Source organism: Bufo bufo, chromosome 6 (genome assembly GCF_905171765.1).
Source record: "Bufo bufo chromosome 6, aBufBuf1.1, whole genome shotgun sequence".
In the NCBI taxonomy this organism is placed as follows: Eukaryota; Metazoa; Chordata; class Amphibia; order Anura; family Bufonidae; genus Bufo; species Bufo bufo.
In genome coordinates this window covers 242579412-242600260 of record NC_053394.1, presented here as the reverse complement: position 1 = coordinate 242600260, position 20849 = coordinate 242579412, and the positions used below count along the sequence as shown (strand labels likewise).

The window sequence follows — 20849 nt, the reverse complement described above, 5'->3', positions numbered from 1 at the left end:
GCAATCGCAGTCAAAACTGACTGTAATTGCGTGCCTACTCGCGTGGTTTTCCCGCAATTCACACGCGATACATCCGGAGAAAATCCGGAACGCCCGTGTGAAAGAGCCCTAAGAGTACCAGACCAGCGCCTCAGAGAACAACGCTGGAGAAACAGGTGTACTAACGAGTATATAATTTTTATTTTTTTTCCAGGGACTGTAGGGATTTTAAATTACCTTGGATAACCACTTTAAAGCTAGATGTTTATTTAACCATTTCTCCCGGAAGTTTTTTTAGTTTTACGCTCCCTGCCTTCCCAGGGCTATAACTTTTTTTTATTTTTCCATTCAAATAGCTATATGAGGGCTTGTGTTTTGTGGAATAAGTTGTACTTTCTAATGCCACCATTTGATATTGCATATGATGTAATGGGAAGCAAATAGAAGGTTCTTCTATCTTCATTCAGCAGTACTTGCGCTGACGTCACCTGAGCGCGATGACATCAGCGCAGGTACTTTTGCAGGTCCTGCAACAAGAAGAAAGAAGACAATAACGGCTGCGCGATCAAGTGGATGAGGTGAGTAATTTTTTTATTATTTTTTAACCCAAAATGGACATTTTACTTAGCATTCTGTATTAAAGAATGCTATCATTTTCCATTATAACCATGTTATAATGGAAAATAATACAGTAAATGGACTTTAAAGGGGTCCCGGGGCTCATCCCTATTTATTAACATCATCTCCTTCCTTAAAAAATTGCATTGCATCCGCACTTGCTTGCAGATGCAATGTGATTTTCACGCAGCCCCATTCACTTTTATGGGGCCTGCATTGCGTGTAAAACACATAATATACTGTAGAACATGCTGTGATTTTCACGCAACACACAAGTGATGCGTGACAAACATTGCTCATGTACACAGCCCCATTGAAATGAATGGGTCAGGATTCAGTGCGGGTGCAATGCGTTCACGTCATGCATTGCACCTGCGCGGAAATCTCGCCCATGTGAAAGGTGCCATAAGGGCTCAATAGGAAACACTATGCAGAAGCCTCCTGTCATTTTCTATGACAGGGGCTGTTACATACAAACTCTGGCTTCTCTAAATGCCGCCGGAGGGTGCCAGAGCATACCCAGAAGTGCACGCTTCTGGATTCGCACGTGCTCAGTTGCTGTGGTCAGGATTGATCATGGCTTCTGAAGTGTTAATTGTCCATGACCAGCATTATTGCGGGTCGCGGACATGAGCCACAGGTGTCTGCTATAGGAAACAGCAGGCACCCCATGGCTATTGCGCCCACTCTGCTCAGGAGTTGGCACCATCTTTAAAGGACCAGCCAGCTCCATATTAGTAGTTGTGGTTGGGAAGGGGTTAATAATGTCATCTGTTGGCAGCTTTTCCCCAGCATCACATTGACTGAGCATGGCTGATTTATTTAGTGAGACTGACCGTGCCGACTACCCCCATAGGTTACTATAAAACAAACATTGAAAGGTGCATACAGTACAAACATAATAGTATAAAAATACAATTCCACTGTCAATTGAGCTTCTTCACCACCTTTAAAGTGTGTGTGTGTGTGTGTTAATGACAACTTTAAAATATTTCATTGGATATAGGATGTATAAATTATATGTACAATCTGTTAAGTCATTGTTTACTGAGGTGACATAAGCATCTGATTTCTTTAAATACAGAAATATTACTATGAAATTACTATGAAAATAAACTACCTATCTAAAATACAAAGTTACAGCATAAACCCATAGTTAATTTATAACTTTTTATAAACTTAATATTACACTTAAGTATTTTTTTTTTATTACATGCATAAGCACATTGAGATATTTAAAAATTTTCAAAAGCATACCAATATAGTCACGACTTTCATCGTTAATCCTTGTAGGTCATTATCAAGTCGTTTTTCTTGCAAGCTTCCATTAAGGCCTCGTAAGGAATCCCAAGTTGCCAGCTAAAACGATTAAGAGACATTTTAAAATATTGTGACAAAAAATGTATACAAATATTAGATGATACACCTTTCAAAGAAACATTTTTTATTTTATTTTGTAATAAATAATAAAAGGATTTTCCCTTAACAGTTTTTAAAGACAAGTTATTCATGGAGGTCTGCTCAATGAGACTCACATGTCAAAAGGACATAATAAAATACTTATTCTAGAGGTCTGTTCATGGACCCTGCTCTTCACCATTATCTCAACTTATATGGCTGATCTACAGATTTGTTTTGTATTACATTGGCACACACTGTATCAATAAAGAGGTTGTTTCTCTCAGATGTTTAAGGAGTATGTCTGTGATTGGTCTTCTTATAGGAAAACTGGCTCACATTACATCAGAAATATACTTCAGCAAGCATGGACAACAGAAGGTGCAACAAATGTATCAAGAGGCATGCACCTCTTAATATATTTATATACATTACACTGTGTGTGTATATCCATTACACTGTACCTATTTAACTGAAAGGGAAATGGATCATGTACATTGATAGGACCTTGTGACTGCGTGTTTTAACGTATATGCTTAAATAACTGGTTGATTGAGATTTGTCTGGACTCTTCAGCAATAATAGTTATGAGTCCCTTATCAGCCACCATAGTTGCCATAAACAGGCCAGGTCATCTACTGTCTTTGAGCAATATGAGTTGTGAAAATTCATTCACAATACAAGAGATTTTGATAATGCATACATTAAATAGTAGATTAGGCTATTATCTACGAACGAGGACAGAATTATTGGTGACCAACCACACATAATAAGGTATCATTTCTGTTAACAAAGATACAACACTTCTGTTTTGTCCCAAAGTCTCCCACTGAGTGACTCCAAGCAAAGATTTTAAAATCTGTAAGGAATTTACTTAGTTATTATATTGGAAAACTGTATAGCTTTTCATTATAGAACAAAAAAAGAGAAGAAACTGAAATACTCCTTGAAAATAGTAATAGAATAATATACAACACTTCTCTTGACAGAATCCATACTAATAAAAATGTGCTAGAATTATAGCATAAATTGTACCAAAAAAAAAATAGTGTACATATTTTGCACCACCTTTATTAACTGTTTTAGACACCTTTTTTGTCTATTCACTAAGTGGTAAAAAAGTATGATTCACCATGTGACAATATGCAACAAAATTTTGGCAGAAAATGTTGTGCAATGAAAGCCAGGTGGTATAAATTTATGCTACATAGTCTAAAAGTGCACCAAAATTATCATTCAGAATTGGCCACTGTGAACTGTGATTAATTTGGAGCATATTTAGACTGCCTGCCTAAGGAGATAATGTATCAAGATGTAACTTTTTCCACTGCTTTTTGGGAGTGTCTGCTTGACTTGACAATTTTTGGTACGAATTTACAATATGTTGCATGCCATTTGTTAAATGTGTCACATGGATTACATAGTGATTTCTCTGTCTAAAGTCTATTATTATTTATTGCAATGGTTCCTTCAGTTTGTACACTTTTTGTGACTTTTTTATTTTGCAAAAAGTACAATGATTATATATATATATATATATATATATATATATATATATATACAGTACAGACCAAAGTTTGGACACACCTTCTCATTCAAAGAGTTTTCTTTATTTTCATGACTATGAAGGCATCAAAACTATGAATTAACACATGTGGAATTATATACATACCAAACAAGTGTGAAACAACTGAAAATGTCATATTCTAGGTTCTTCAAAGTAGCCACCTTTTGCTTTGATTACTGCTTTGCACACTCTTGGCATTCTCTTGATGAGCTTCAAGAGGTAGTCCCCTGAAATGGTCTTCCAACAGTCTTGAAGGAGTTCCCAGAGATGCTTAGCACTTGTTGGCCCTTTTGCCTTCACTCTGCAGTCCAGCTCACCCCAAACCATCTCGATTGGGTTCAGGTCCGGTGACTGTGGAGGCCAGGTCATCTGGCGCAGCACCCCATCACTCTCCTTCATGGTCAAATAGCCTTTACTTTCAAAGTTTTCCCAATTTTTCGGCTGACTGACTGACCTTCATTTCTTAAAGTAATGATGGCCACTAGTTTTTCTTTACTTAGCTGCTATTTTCTTGCCATAATACAAATTCTAACAGTCTATTCAGTAGGACTATCAGCTGTGTATCCACCTGACTTCTCCTCAATGCGACTGATGGTCCCAACCCCATTTATAAGGCAAGAAATTCCACTTATTAAACCTGACAGGGCACACCTGTGAAGTGAAAACCATTTCAGGGGACTACCTCTTGAAGCTCATCAAGAGAATGCCAAGAGTGTGCAAAGCAGTAATCAAAGCAAAAGGTGGCTACTTTGAAGAACCTAGAATATGACATGGTTTGTAGAGTGAAACTAAATCGCACCTCCTCATTCCTATACTATTGACTACTGTATGTAATAAACAGCATTTCTTATGATAAAACATGGCTATACAGCGGTTATATCAATAATTTGCTGTGCACTATTAGGAGGCAATTAGTATACAGTTTGATCAAAGAGCATAGGCCCACTTACCGCGACAAGGTTTCCGTAGGTTTGATCAAACTGTATACTAATTGTCTCTTTATAGTGCACAGCAAATGATTGATAGCATCGCTGTATAGCCATGTTTTATCATAAGAAATGCTGATAATTGAAAACAGTTGTATATCAGAAGCATAGGTATGAGGATGTGCGATTTAGAGATTCTCTCTACATATTCATACAATTTATGCTATAAACTTCTTTTCCCCCCTCCCCTGAATCAGCACTCCCCCCCATGTGGCTCAGGTGCTTTTTAATCAGCAGAAGTCTGCAAAGGGTCTATAAATTCCTACCACATCTCAGTTGGAGTTCCTGAGAGGCTGTGAACAGGTGAGCCATTTGCACCAGTCCACATGCGGCGCTGGACGGCGGCCGTCTGTGCTTCTGTGCCGTGCTGGTGGAGTGATGGGACTCGGGGCCCATGTGGCCTCACTGTACAGTGGGGCTGCTGTGCGGCTGCTGGATCCCATTGCCTGCTGGAGCGGTGTGGAGGCGTGGTGGTCGCCGCACGGCTCTGCGCCATGGTTAGAGTAGGTTCCCACTTAAACAAGAGGCAACCTTGTCGCGGTAAGTGGGCCTATGCGCTTTGATCAAACTGTATACTAATTGTCTCTTTATAGTGCACAGCAAATTATTGATAGCATCGCTGTATAGCCATGTTTTATCATAAGAAATGCTGATAATTGAAAACAGTTGTATATCAGAAGCATAGGTATGAGGATGTGCGATTTAGAGATTCTCTCTACATATTCCTAGAATATGACATATCAGTTGTTTCACACTTGTTTGTTATGTATATAATTCCACATGTGTTAATTCATAGTTTTGATGCCTTCAGTGTGAATCTACAATTTTCATAGTCATGAAAATAAAGAAAACTCTTTGAATGAGAAGGTGTGTCCAAACTTTTGGTCTGTACTGTATATATAATATATATATATATATATATATATATATATATATACATACATACATACATATATCTTAGTAAAGCCATGGCTCAAACCATGTGAAAAATGTTGTGAATACTTCATAAATGTGTTAAAAACGCCTACTCACTGACAAACAGGTAAAAATATTCGACTTTTTATGTGCAACACATTTGATACATTACCACCTAAACTTACACTCTAGACAATGTCAGACAGGATTAGTATATTTCCCCCCAAAATATGCCTTTGTGAAACACCATATTCTACCATAGAAGCAATGCTTCTAGGCAAGAATACATACATAAAACAGTGTGTAATGGTTTTTTTTCAGACTCCAATAGAAAAACAACCTTTGTATGAGCATATGAAACCACAATATGGTTCCAAATCAAGTTATGGGCACCTTATTACAAAACACAAATCAATAATACAGTTATACACTCACCTAAAGAATTATTAGGAACACCTGTTCTATTTCTCATTATTGCAATTATCTAGTCAACCAATCACATGGCAGTTGCTTCAATGCATTTAGGGGGGTGGTCCTGGTCAAGACAATCTCCTGAACTCCAAACTGAATGTCAGAATGGGAAAGAAAGGTGATTTAAGCAATTTTGAGCGTGGCATGGTTGTTGCTGCCAGACGGGCCGGTCTGAGTATTTCACAATCTGCTCAGTTACTGGGATTTTCACGCACAACCATTTCTAGGGTTTACAAAGAATGGTGTGAAAAGGGAAAAACATCCAGTATGCGGCAGTCGTGTGGGCGAAAATGTCTTGTGGATGCTAGAGGTCAGAGGAGAATGGGCCGACTGATTCAAGCTGATAGAGCAACATTGACTGAAATAACCACTCGTTACAACCGAGGTATGCAACAAAGCATTTGTGAAGCCACAACACGCACAACCTTGAGGCGGATGGGCTACAACAGCAGAAGACCCCACCGGGTACCACTCATCTCCACTACAAATAGGAAAAAGAGGCTACAATTTGCACAAGCTCACCAAAATTGGACTGTTGAAGACTTGAAAAATGTTGCCTGGTCTGATGAGTCTCGATTTCTGTTGAGACATTCAAATGTCCAAAATTGGCATAAACAGAATGAGAACATGTATCCATCCTCTGATGGCTACTTCCAGCAGGATAATGCACCATGTCACAAAGCTCGAATCATTTCAAATTGGTTTCTTGAACATGACAATGAGTTCACTGTACTAAAATGGCCCCCACAGTCACCATATCTCAACCCAATAGAGCATCTTTGGGATGTAGTGGAACGGGAGCTTTGTGCCCTGGATGTGCATCCCTCAAATCTCCATCAACTGCAAGATGCTATCCTATCAATATGGGCCAACATTTCTAAAGAATGCTATCAGCACCTTGTTGAATCAATGCCACGTAACATTAAGGCAGTTCTGAAGCCAAAAGGGAGTCCAACACCGTATGAGTATGGTGTTCCTAATAATTATTTAGGTGAGTGTATGTATGAGTACTAACTTATAAAAAATAATTTCAGGAATGCAATGATGTAACAATAATTGTCCCATGTTTTGGAGGAGTCTGTGTTGCAGTAATTTGCTTACACTTTTTTTAATCAAATATCACTAAGTAAAATTGATAAATTTGGTGCATCTTTATGTCTAACACTTATGTCTTGAGAAGTTACTACATTTTCAGCACCACCACTCTACTTATAAGATTCCAACTTTTTAAACGTGTATATTAATTCACTTTAATGGGCTAACAGCGTTCAATTTTCCATCTACTATTCAAAACTGGAGTGGTGTAAAAATGCTAAATGTCACAAAAACTTTGCTCAAGTAAGCCCACAAAGTCCTATACTGAACAGCAGGGCTTAATAAATTCCACCTCCACTATGTGTGGAAAAATCTTTGTACTGATTACTGAAGAAACAATATGAAGATGACATTAAATACAAATATATTTTATAATATATATATACAGTACAGACCAAAAGTTTGGACACACCTTCTCATTCAAAGAGTTTTCTTTATTTTCATGACTATGAAGGCATCAAAATTATAAATTAACACATGTTGAATTATACTGTATATATAACAAACAAGTGTGAAACAACTGAAAATATGTTTCAAGAGGTAGTCCCCTGAAATGGTCTTCCAACAGTCTTGAAGGAGTTCCCAGAGATGCTTAGCACTTGTTGCCCCTTTTGCCTTCACTCTGCGGTCCAGCTCACCCCAAACCATGTCGATTGGGTTCAGGTCCGGTGACTGTGGAGGCCAGGTCATCTGGCGCAGCACCCCATCACTCTCCTTCGTGGTCAAATAGCCCTTACTTTCAAAGTTTTCCCAATTTTTCGGCTGACTGACTGACCTTCATTTCTTAAAGTAATGATGGCCACTAGTTTTTCTTTACTTAGCTGCTTTTTTCTTGTCATAATACAAATTCTAACAGTCTATTCAGTAGGACTATCAGCTGTGTATCCACCTGACTTCCCCTCAATGCAACTGATGGTCCCAACCCCATTTATAAGGCAAGAAATCCCACTTATTACACCTGACAGGGCACACCTGTGAAGTAAAAACCATTTCAGGGGACTACCTCTTGAAGCTCATCAAGAGAATGCCAAGAGTGTGCAAAGCAGTAATCAAAGCAAAAGGTGGCTACTTTGAAGAACCTAGAATATGACATATTTTCAGTTGTTTCACACTTGTTTGTTATGTATATAATTCCACATGTGTTAATTCATAGTTTTGATGCCTTCAGTGTGAATCTACAATTTTCATAGTCATGAAAATAAAGAAAACTCTTTGAATGAGAAGGTGTGTCCAAACTTTTGGCCTGTACTATATATATATATATATATATATATATATATATATATATATATATAATATATTTATAAATATAATATTATATATATATATATATACAGTCAGATCCATAAATATTGGGGCATCTACACGATTCTAACATTTTTGGCTCTATACACCACCACAATGGATTTGAAATTAAACAAACAAGATGTGCTTTAAATGCAGACTGTCAGCTTTAATTTGAGGGTGTATAGACTATGTATGTATGTATGTGTATATATATATATATATATATATATATATCCCAATATATTACTTTGTGGATTTAGGTGTGGAGAGCTACTCCATTTTTAGTTATTTTATACCATTTTACGTATGAGAGGATTACTACTATTATTATTACTACAATGACACATGTTCTTTATTTCTTTCTGCCATTTAAATGCCAACTGAAGCAAATAGTACCGGTAAATCATGACATGATCCCTATTTTATTTTTGAGAAAAGCCTGCGATAGAAATGATATAGTTGTCATATCTTTTATGATTAGAAAATACTAAATCTGAACTGCAAACAGAATATGTTATAAACCCCCATTTCTTGCATAAAGACAAGCAATGCTGACCAAAACAGTCCTTCAAAGAGGAAACAAAAATGTCAAGATAATTGTCTGGTTTTCTATATTTCAATTCAACCGTAAATTCACAGTGTGCCTTTCACTGCAGAGATGGTAATATCCTCCATGGATCAAAAATAAAAGCACCTAACAAGTGAAGAGAGAAAGTGAGATAGGAAATAATAAAATACTTTACTTGAAAGCCCTCATCTAAATCCCATTGTTCCAGATCACTCTTTTTCTGCATAAGTGTGGAAAGCTTAGGCTAGCAATTGTTTGCCAGGATGTGATTTGGCTGTATAGGTTATCTTTTGACTGTTGGTTTCTTTTGTGAATTACTTCTCAAATAATTCATTTCCAGCACTAGTAACCATAGTGTGTTGCCATACTTTGATAAGCAATCTAAAGATCACACACTTTGTTACAACCAGGTATTTTCAACTCAGTTTCAGCACGATCAAAGAGAGATATGGGTTTTGAGGCTTCTCAGTCTCTTCATATCAAACAGCTTAATGCCTGAACAGCTATAAAATGCATTCACATATCATTTCAGAAAACATTTTTATGTCAAAATTACTTCTATGGAGTTAAAGTTATTGAATCCTAAAGTCTTGACTTTATAAACATACTTAAGCAGGGAAGTAACTTTCCAATTTACTTGATTTAAACTCTTTTTTTTAATTTTTTTATATAGTATAAAGGACAAACAGAACCAAGAAAAAAAAGTAAACAATTCCTACTTAGACATGAGCAATTTGATTAATTCTAATCAAAATTAAACCCCAATTTAAAAAAATAATAATCTGTGGATTCCGAATTTCTTCAGATTCATTTGGGTAGAGTTTTACAAAAGATAAACAGAGCGATTCCAAACATTTTTGAAAAACAGTTTCACATTACAAACTCTGGGATAATTTATCAAATTGGTGTAAAGTAGAACTGACTTAGTTGCCTATAGAAACCAATCAGATTCCACCTTTCATTTTGGACAGCTCCTTTAAAAAAATGAAAGGAGGAATCTGATTGGTTGCTATGGGCAACTATGCCAGTTCTACTTTACACCAGTTTGATAAATAACCCCCTCTGTCTTTATGTTAATCTTTGATCTACTCCATTATTTTTATCTATCAACTTGCATTGTGATAATTAGAGCTGAGCAAAGTTTTAAAAAATTAGATTCTGTTGATTCTTCAATCCAAATTAATTTGTCACAAACCACATTAAATCGGTTCTATCCTGGCCTGCAGTTAAACTTTAGGGAGAATTTATCCTGGTGTACATCACTGTGCAGTGCAGCAACATGCATAGCTAGTCCTTTCTAGTAGCAAAACAGTTAGGCCCCTTTCACGCGGGCGTTGCGGATTGGGGCCGGATGCGTTCAGGGAAAAAGTGGATAAAGGTGAGTTATATTATTATTATTTTTTTTTTAACCCCTCCAGCCCTATTTTACTATGCATTCTGTATTAAGAATGCTATTATTTGGATAGTTGTTGGACAAAATTCTATAGAGAAAGTTTTCTTGGACTACTTTTCAGAACTTTATAGAGCTGATTGTAGGATTACGGATGAAATGATGGATGTCTATCTTGACGGCATTATTTTCCCTACTATTACCTCGGCTCAAAAGAGGGTACTTGAGGCTGATTTCTCAATTCAGGAGCTTGAAGGGGCAATTAAACTTTGCTCGGGTAACTCCACCCCCGGCTCAGATGGACTCCCATATGAATTTTATAGTAAATATAAGGAGGTTATCTTTCCCAAATTGTTGGGGGTATTTGCTGAGTCGGTGGAGGAGGGGACCCTACCGGGTTCAATGTCGGAAGCTGTAATAATATTAATTCCAAAAAAAGGTAAGGACCCCACAGAACTGGGATCCTACAGACCGATTTGATTGTTGAACGCGGACGTAAAGCTCCTCGCAAGGATTTTGGCCACAAGACTCTCTGGGGTCATCTCCTCCATTGTCCATGCAGACCAGAACGGTTTTATCCCAAATAAGGGCAGTCACCATAATCTTCATCGGCTGTTCGCTAATATACAGGACCCTGGGGGGTCTGGTCGCTCCATCCTTCACTGGATGCCTCTAAGGCCTTTGACAGGGTGGAGTGGCGATTCCTGTGGAGGGTCCTGGCCAGGATGGGCTTTAGGGAGAGATTCATAAATATGATTAAACTATTGTATAGATCCCCCACGGCTAAGTTGAGTCTCAATGAGCGCCTTACTACCAGTTTTGATTTAAATAGAGGTACTCACCAGGGCTGCCCATTGTCACCACTCCTATTTGATATTTATATTGAGCCTCTGGCTCTGGCTATTAGGCAGGACACTCAAATTAAAGGATTTGGAATACTAGGCGTGGAGGATCGGATTTCCCTATATGCGGACGATGTCCTTTTTTTTTATAGATAATAGATAATAGAAATAACTGCCCCAAGAATTATCCGAATGGTTAAATTATTTGGTGAGGTATCAGGCCTAGATATAAACTTGTCGAAGACAATTCTGATGCCAATAGATCCGTTGCCCCAAAAGGAGTCCTTGATAACCCAGCTAGATGTTGCTGACACTTTTCAATACTTGGGTATGATGATATCTCCCAAGGTTGAAGATTGTGTGCAACTCAATTTGATCCCATTGATAACGAAAATTAGGGCAAAAATAGGGACTTGGCTGAGACTTTCTTTATCTAGGGCAGATCGACTTTCACTGGTCAAGATGGTGTATCTACCTCAAATCCTCTATGTTCTTAGGAACATACCTACCTGGATAGAGGATAAATATTTTAAACTTATCGAAAGAATAATAAATGATTTAGTTTGGGGAAGAAAACGTGTGAGACTCAAATTGGAATACTTGTATAAACCTTTGGAACAGGGGGGTTTAAACCTCCCTTGTTTCAAAGGTTATTTATTGCTGCTCTGCTATGGATGTGTTATGAATGGCAAAATAGTACATTTTTGAGTAGGTTAGTGAGAAGCTCCTCGCATAATAATATATTTACGCTTCTGGAATCCGGCCTACTGATTAATAGAGACCGGGGCCATAAAGAGACTACAAAATCACTACTGAAAATCTGGGCTACTACTAGAGGATGGTTGGGGGTGAAGGGATCACTTACATTCACGCCTCTTTGGCACAATATTCACTTACAGAGTTTAGAGGGTATAGCTACGGATCAATTTTGGCAAAAGAATGGGATCCTTTATATCACACAGGTTGTTAAGAATAGAGAGATTAAGTCGTTTGTGGAACTATCACATAATATAGTGAACTTCTCTTGGTTCAGGTATTTTCAGCTTCGGTCAGCACTTTTTAGTTTGAATGACAAATCACTGTTAGAAATAGATAATACTTCTCCGCTAAATGGGTGGCTAGGGAAGATATCACAAAGAATGAAGATTTCCAATATATATAAACTTATACTTAAAGGGGTTGTCCCACTTTTCTTTTCAATCTTACCAGCAGTAAATGTCCTGATAACTTCCTGGTTTGGCTCAGGCAGTTGAGTGAAGGCTGGCCATGCCTCCTCATGACTCACCCTGAGAGCTCAGTCCTTGCGTGCTCGTTCATGTGGATGAGTCATCAGTCAGAGCCTGCAGAGTATGTAAAGCCCATCCCCCTGCTGGGGAATCACTCAGTGACCACTGACCAATGCTAGTGAACTAATGTAGTAGTAACTTGTGGCTGTCCTGCATTCTAATACACTTTTACACATAAAACCTGTGTTACAAACCCATTCTGTGCAGCAAAAACAATAAATCACTACAGCCCAAATGCATGTTAGCTAGTAGCCATATGATCTGTGCTAGATATAGATAGATATATTCACTGACTTATTACCCAGCTTTCCCGATGTCTGATATTATCACTGACTTATTACCCAGCTTTCCCGGTGTCTGATATTATCAATGACTTATTACCCAGCTTTCCCGGTGTACAATATTATTACAGACATATTACCCAGCTTTCCCGGTATCAGATATTATCACTGACTTATTACCCAGTTTTCCAGGTATCAGATATTATCACTGATTATTACCCAGCTTTCCCGGTGTACAATATTATTACAGACTTATTACCCAGCTTTCCCGGTGTCTGATATTATCACTGACTTATTACCCAGCTTTCCCGGTGTACAATATTATCACTGACTTATTACCCAGCTTTCCCGCTGTACAATATTATCACTGACTTATTACCCAGCTTTCCCGGTATCAGATATTATCACTGACTTATTACCCAGCTTTCCCGGTGTACAATATTATTACAGACTTATTACCCAGTTTTCCCGGTGTCTGATATTATCACTGACTTATTACCCAGCTTTCCCGGTGTACGATATTATCACTGACTTATTACCCAGCATTCCCGGTATCAGATATTATCACTGACTTATTACCCAGCTTTCCCGGTGTACAATATTATTACAGACTTATTACCCAGCTTTCCCGGTATCAGATATTATCACTGACTTATTACCCAGCTTTCCCGGTGTACAATATTATTACAGACTTATTACCCAGCTTTCCCGGTATCAGATATTATCACTGACTTATTACCCAGCTTTCCCGGTATCAGATATTATCACTGACTTATTACCCAGCTTTCCCGGTGTACAATATTATTACAGACTTATTACCCAGCTTTCCCGGTGTCTGATATTATCACTGACCTATTACCCAGCTTATGAAGGGGGGGCATCTGTGGATGGCACTTATGGGGGGGGGCATCTGTGGATGGCACTTATGGGGTGGGGGGATCTGTGGATGGCACTTATGGGGTGGGGGGATCTGTGGATGGCACTTATGGGGTGGGGGGATCTGTGGATGGCACTTATGGGGTGGGGGGCATCTGTGGATTGCCACCTGGACTTCTTCTGGGCACCAGAGAGCACGGCGTCCTCGGTTGCTATGACGCCGTGCGCTCCCTCCTGCTGCCGGAAAACAGTATTACACTGCTATGATCTATAAGAGAGTATCACTGTATTCCGGCGGCAGGAGGGAGCGCACGGCGTCCTCGGTTGTTATGACGCCGTGCGCTCCCTCCTTCTGCCAGAAAACAGTAATACACTGCTATGATCGGGCGCCCGCGCATGCGCAAAACTATGCGACGTGCGCGCTCACAGTGTGAGTGAGAGGCCGGCTGCAGGATCGCAATAGAAACCAGTGCGCAAGTGCGGCATGGATGCGGCCGGCGAGATGTGGCTGTATCCATGGGATACCAGCACAAACAAAGGGGAGTGAAAGGAGCATTTTTAGGCTGAATAGTATGTTTTTTTTAATTACATGTATTATAAGAAATGTTCAGTGGGGGGCAATGATTTAATGTAACCCTATTTAATGAAGTGGGACAACCCCTTTAAATCATGTTTTGGAGAGACACAATCGCCGGGACAAAGGGCCTGGGAGATGGATTGCCCAAATACACAATCACTACGGTGGGGAAGCATTTTTACTCATTTTGATTTACTATCTCACAACTTTAATCATGTTTTAATACAGTTTAATATTTATCATAGATTATGTTACCCCCACCTGGTTAAACAAGTGTGGATTAAGAGACACCTCCAAATGTCCTCGATGTGATACTGTAGGTGCGGATTATCTGCATATGATCTGGGCCTGTCCAGAACTTGGAGCTTACTGGAACGGTATTAATAATCTTACTCATAAATTGAAAATATGGATTCCTCTTGAGCCACAATTGTTCTTACTGAATAACTTTTCGTTAATAGGTAGCCATAAATATCAAAAGATTCTGTTAGGTAGAACACTAATTTTGGCCCGAGTTCTGATTAGTCGGAGCTGGTTTGCACGTCATGCCCCAGAGGTAAACAACTGGATAAACTTGGTTAATAAGGTTAAAAACTATGAACGGATTCTCTATAAGCAGAGAGATGCACTAGAGAAATGGACTAAGATATGGGATGACTGGAAGTGTTGACTTAATTGTATTTGATTCTGTATCTATATCTTTCTTTCTTTCTTTCTTTCTTTCTTCTCCGCCCTTTAGGGGGGAGGGGGTGGACGCATCACAGGGGTGGGGGGGTTGGGGGGTAAAATGGCATTAATTATATTAAGCTTGAATATCTTGTGTGTATTTGTTTTGTATATCAATAAAGAAATTGAAATTAAAAAAAGGAATGCTATTATTTTCCCTTATGACCATGTTATAAGGGAAAATAATAATGATCGGGTCCCCATTCCGATCGTCTCCTAGCAACCATGCATGATAATCGCACCGCATCCGCACTTGCTTGCGGATGCTTTTGATTTTCCTGCAGCCCCATTCACTTCTATGGGGCCTGCGTTGCGTGAAAAACGCAGAATATAGAACATGCTGCGATTTTCACACAACGCACAAGTGATGCGTGAAAATCACCGCTCATGTGCACAGCCCCATAGAAATGAAATATATGCATGTCTTATGTGATTTGGACCCACTCCTTATTTTGGCTTCCAAATTTTAAGATCAAAACCTGAGGCAAAATAGAGACCCGATGCTCAATTTGCATAAGTATTGGCCATTTGCCTCTAAAATAGGCTTATCATCATCAAAACCGGATGCAAAATACTGACTGTGGGATACAGGCCTTCTGGATGCTCAGATTACAGGAACAGGAATGTTTTTTTTTTAATCATAATTTTTTGGTTCTCCTGATGGATCAAAAGAAAGGAAAAATAAATGGTGATGTCACCACAGCCAAACAGGGACACTAATGTCCTCAGAACACGTCATGGCAATGAAGTGTGAGCTCAGTGGGCCCCCCCCCCGGTTAGTCCTTCATGAGGATGGGCAGTGGGGCACATAGGCAATGACCAACAGACTACAAAGGATGTCTTTATAGTAGTTGAGTTTTTCATGCCTCTCAGAAGTTATAAGAAATGCCCCCATTTTGGAGCGGTAGGGAGGGTCTAACATTGTGGAGAGCCAGTAGCCATCCCTCATCCAAATGGTGATAATACTGCTGTCACTAAGCAAGCAACTCAGCATGCATCTGGCCATTTGTGCAAAGGACACAGAGGGACTCCCTGATTCCATCTCGACTGCATACTTCCACGGTCTTTTGGGGTCATCTACATCATATTTGTCATAGCCCTGTAGCTCCTCATGCTCCTTCTGCTCCTCTCCGGTTCCTTGGGCAGATAAACCACCGAGTTCTGTATAGAATTCCTGGGCATCTATGTCCTCCTCATCCTCATCCTCCTGTGCCAGTTCAGCCTCTGCAGGGCTCAGGTGGCCATGAGATATAGCGGCCATGTCTTCTGTCCACCGGTAAGATATATTAGCATTCCCTCCAGGACATGAAGGAGAGGAATCACATCATTCATCCAATAGTCCTGGCGACTGACAAATAAAGTGGCCTCCCCAAAGGGCCTGAGCAAACGGCAGGTGTCATGCATGGGCTGCTACTGTCTAATGTCAAAGTTACACTGGGGAGTAGTCCTCTTGGCCTACATTATCAATAAATTGGTCACGGCCAAATCAGGAAACATGTGGAGGGTTTCATTGACATAGTAGTTTCATTGACATTTTCAAGACATCTTGCAGTTGACTGGAAGACTTCAAGAACCGGGTGACAACCACATTGGAGATATGCGCCATGCAGGGCGCATGGGTCAGCCCTCTCTGACCATGGTTCCTTTCTCCTGTTGGCAAGGAGACAGCCAGGATTTGATTTACTCTGGAAGGATGCAGAGCAGTTCCTCCCTGTGTGATCATTTTGCCCAGGCTGATCAGATGCAGAACCGCATGACAACGTCATGCTTTGCATAGGTTTTATACTGGAGGACCACTCTGAACTGTGCCTACAGTGGACGCTGAGGACAAATTTGACAATGAGGAGGCAGAAGAGGACATCACAGAAATCCCACGATTACAACGCGGAGGCTGCATTGCTATCACCTGGCCAAGTTGCTGGTGTGGCTGGGCCAGAACTACATTTACACTGTAAAGGACATATATTTTCCTTGACCATGGTTACAGCTCTATATGTCAGCACTGGCATGAACGGTACCAGACATGATCAGGATCAAGGACTAGTGTTGATCACAAATATTCAAATTTCGAATTTTTATTGCGAATGTAGGTACTTCGAAAATTTGTGAATATTTCGAATGTAGTTATATATATTCGTAATTTCGAATATTCGAAACAAAAAATTCCACCTATTTTTTTTATTTTTTTTTAATCAGTACACATGATCCCTCCCTGCTTCTAGCTTGTGCCCAATAAGAAGGCTGCAATATACTTGACTTTAGGAGTAGTAGTGTTTGCGAATTTTGCTCTATATTCTTTTTTTTCGAATATTCGCTATATTGCTATATATTCCTTTTAGAATATTACGAATATTCGAAAAACGAAGTTATAGCAATATAGCGAATATTCGAAAAAAAAACAAATATAGAGCAATTTAGCTAATATAGCAATAAAAAATTTGAATCCGAAAATTCGAATTACGAAAATTTGCATATTACACAATCCTTACCTTGCCGATTTTGCGAGTAAAAAAAATAGTGAATTTTCGAATTTGCAAATTTTCGACGAATATTCTACAAAATATTTGTGAAATATTGCGAATTCGAATATGACCCCTGCCGCTCATCACTATCAAGGACTGGCCCACCTTCTGCTTAAGATACATGTGCAGGGATGGTACAGATATCAAGCCATCAGTCCATGATCTGCAAAGTTAGGGATTGCAGTACCAGCAACTTGGTCAGGTGCACGTTCAGCTACTGCACCATTGGATGAATGCACACATACTGGTGTCTCATTACAATCGCTTTAGTGATGGATTGCTGGTGAAACACGTGACAAGAAGTAGGAGGAGCATCATGAGCAATGTATGAAGGGGAGGAACTACAGCTTACTTCAGGAGCCCTGACTGCTGGAGAAGGCCTACGGGGTGCTGGCAGATGCAGCATATGCTACATCAGGCTTTACCACTACATTAGTGCCACGGTTTTCCCAGGCCACTTTATGGTGACGCTCCATGTGTTCATGTACGACTGTGGTGCCAACATTAGCATCCTGACTGCACTTAACGTTCTGCCCACATATCCTGCATACCGCCACGCTAATTTCCTCCAGTGATTTGTCAAAAAATTCCCACTCTGCGTAGAATTTAATTTTGCCACAACTCTACATGCTGACTGCCTGCTGTTGCTGTTATGAATCCATGCACTGCTAGTTTTTTCCTGACAGGTAGGCTCCTGAGTACCAGATGATCTACCCCGGGTGTGTTTGTCTACAGTACAGATTTCTCACTGTTTCCAGTGGCCCATCTGAAAACTGCTGCTGTTTTATGGGCCTGCTGCCACCCTCAACCCCTGATGATGATGATGCCCCCTCTTCACCCTGCTCCCACATGCTATTGACTACATCATCATCCACTAATATCTGTTCATCACTCATGTCACCCTCACCAGTCTCATGGTCATGTCCTTGACCACGTGCTCCCACTCAACTGTCATCATCGCTATTAGCACATCCAAGGGAGAACACAGCGGACCTCTCCTCTAACTCTATGTTGGCCTGTAGTTACTGACAGTCCTCACTAGGCTTATCCTCTCTGAAAAGCGGAGCAGAGCCAGCAGCATGCATTACTTCCCGAGCAAAAGGAGCAGAAAAATAAAGAGGCAGTTGCAGGAGAGGTGAGGGCACATAAGTTTTTTCCTGGGCCATGCCAACTAAGTGTGGTCTCAGAGGAACCCACCAATACCTGGCTGTGTGTATCTGAGATGATGTTGAAGAGCAAGTGTCACTACCAGAGCTTTGAGACGTTCTCACAGCTCTGTTTCTCCACCCCTGTGATGATGTCACTACTAGAGCTTGGAGGAGTTCTCTATGCTCTGTTTCTCCGCCCCTGTGATGAGGTCTTTACTTTCTGTTTCCTTCCTCCCAGCTGTTCCTCCTGTGTTTGATTTCTCTGCCTTTAAATCACCCCTCCTCCTTTGTAGGGCGCGGATTATATTTCTCATTTGAGTTGTATCTCTTGCTTGAGTATCTTCACTTGTGTGCTATCATTTCACTGGACCTGTGTTCTGCTGCAGCAAGTACTCCGGATATTGCCAGCTGTCTTTGGATCTGTCTTCACTGCTCCTGCAGCTCCTTCAGTTAAGTGTGCAGACATTGTAGTGTTTCTGTTTGTTTTCTGACTGGATCCGAGGCGACCCCGGTTCCGTCCATATACTGAGCAGGGCACCGGTGGCCGTGCTCCTTCCACTATTGTAGGGGTTACAGTGGTCATCAGTCTTAGGTACGCGGGCATGCCTCGTTCCACCATTTGGATCCGGGCATGTGCTTAGCAGCATAGGGAGAGCTTTGAGGGTCTGACAGGGGTCACCCTTTATCCTCCCTAGTTTGGGTCCGGTCAGTAGCTCTATTTACTGTGTATGCTCTTGTTGCTCACACACAGCAGTGACAGCAAGTCAACCATTCGAGTATAGCTGGAGTGTTGTTAAAAACAAAATTGCAGGATAACAGCCTGTTACTGGAGCTGCTGCTACCACCACCTCTTCTTCTGCTGCTACTAGTGCTGGCTACAGCAATGTGTTTGCCACAGCCTGTTCCCTTTGATGGCCCAGGCAACTGTATGTTGCTCACAGTGTTTAGTAACTGAATTAGTAATGTAACAGATTAAGTATAAATGGTCCAGCAGATGAACTGTATAAATATGCCTATATAGTACACTGCCTGATGACAATGAGTCTGATGCACTGTGAGTCTATGTATAACTGAACAGATTAACTATTAATGGAACAGCAGATTAACTGGGTATCCGCGCCTATATATTAGACTGGCTGTTGAGACTACCCCAGATCTTAGAGTAGGAAAAGAAGAAAAAAATATTTTTCATCAGACCTCATATCAGCCCACTCAGACCCCCATCAGACATCATATCAGCCCACTCAGAACCTTATCAGACCTCAGATAATCCCATCAGACCATTATCAGACCTCAGATTAACCCATCAGACCCCCATCAGGCCTCAAATTAGCCCATCAGACCCCATCAGACTACAGATTAACTCATCAGACCCGCATGAGGCCTCAGATTAGCCCATCAGACCTCGATTAGCCCATCAGACCTCAGATAAGCCCATCAGTACCCCAATCAGACCTCAGATTAGCCTATCAGTACCCCCAGACCTCAGATCAGCCCATCAGTACCCTAAGACCTCAGATCAGCCCATCAGTACCCCCAGACCTCAGATCAGCCCATCAGTACCCCTAGACCTCAGATCAGCCCATCAGGACCCCCAGACCTCAAATTAGCCCATCAGTACCCTCAGACCTCAGATTAGCCCATCAGAACCCCCAGACCTCAGATCAGCCCATCAGTACCCCCAGACCTCAGATCAGCCCATCAGTACCCTCAGACCTCAGATCAGCCCATCAGTTCCCCCAGACCTCAGAATAGCCCATCAGTACCCCCATCAGACTAAAATAAAAAATCATCTTACTTGTCCTGCGCCACGGCCCCTCTTCAGCTGTCACGCTCCCTTCTTCCCGGCCTGCGCTGCACTGTCATATGACTGCATCAGGACAGTACAGCACAGGCCGGGAAGATGGGAGCGCGACAGTTGAAGGAGAGTCACGACGTAGAACAGGGAGGGTAAGTATTAACTGCGCTTGAGGCGCTTCGCTCCACGCTCCTAATACATACTAGTATTCATTTTATAAGACGCACATAAATTTCCCCCACTTTTTTGGGGGGGAAATGTGCCTCTTATAAAGCGAAAAATATGGTAATTCTGATGCACAGTCAGTCTATGTATAACAGAACAGATTAACTATGAATGGCCCAGCAGATGAACTATATAAAAGTACCTATATATTACACCGCCTGTTGGCGATGAGTCTGATGCACCGTACATCTATGTATAACTGGCATAGCAATGTATTATAGTTTTCAAATATTATAAACAATGATTCTTCACTGTTACTTTATGTGATCTCTAATCAGAAGCACATAATAACAG

General features: G+C 40.5%; 1 protein-coding gene across 1 annotated transcript in view; it reads right to left on the bottom strand.

Moving 5' to 3' along the window:
- Nucleotides 1-20849, bottom strand: part of GRID1 (glutamate ionotropic receptor delta type subunit 1) — a 1665856-nt gene that overhangs the window by 284847 nt on the left and 1360160 nt on the right. The window contains exon 9 of the mRNA XM_040434606.1: nucleotides 1855-1956. Within this exon, the coding sequence (XP_040290540.1) occupies nucleotides 1855-1956 (102 nt within the window). The remainder of the gene's footprint in view (nucleotides 1-1854; nucleotides 1957-20849) is intronic.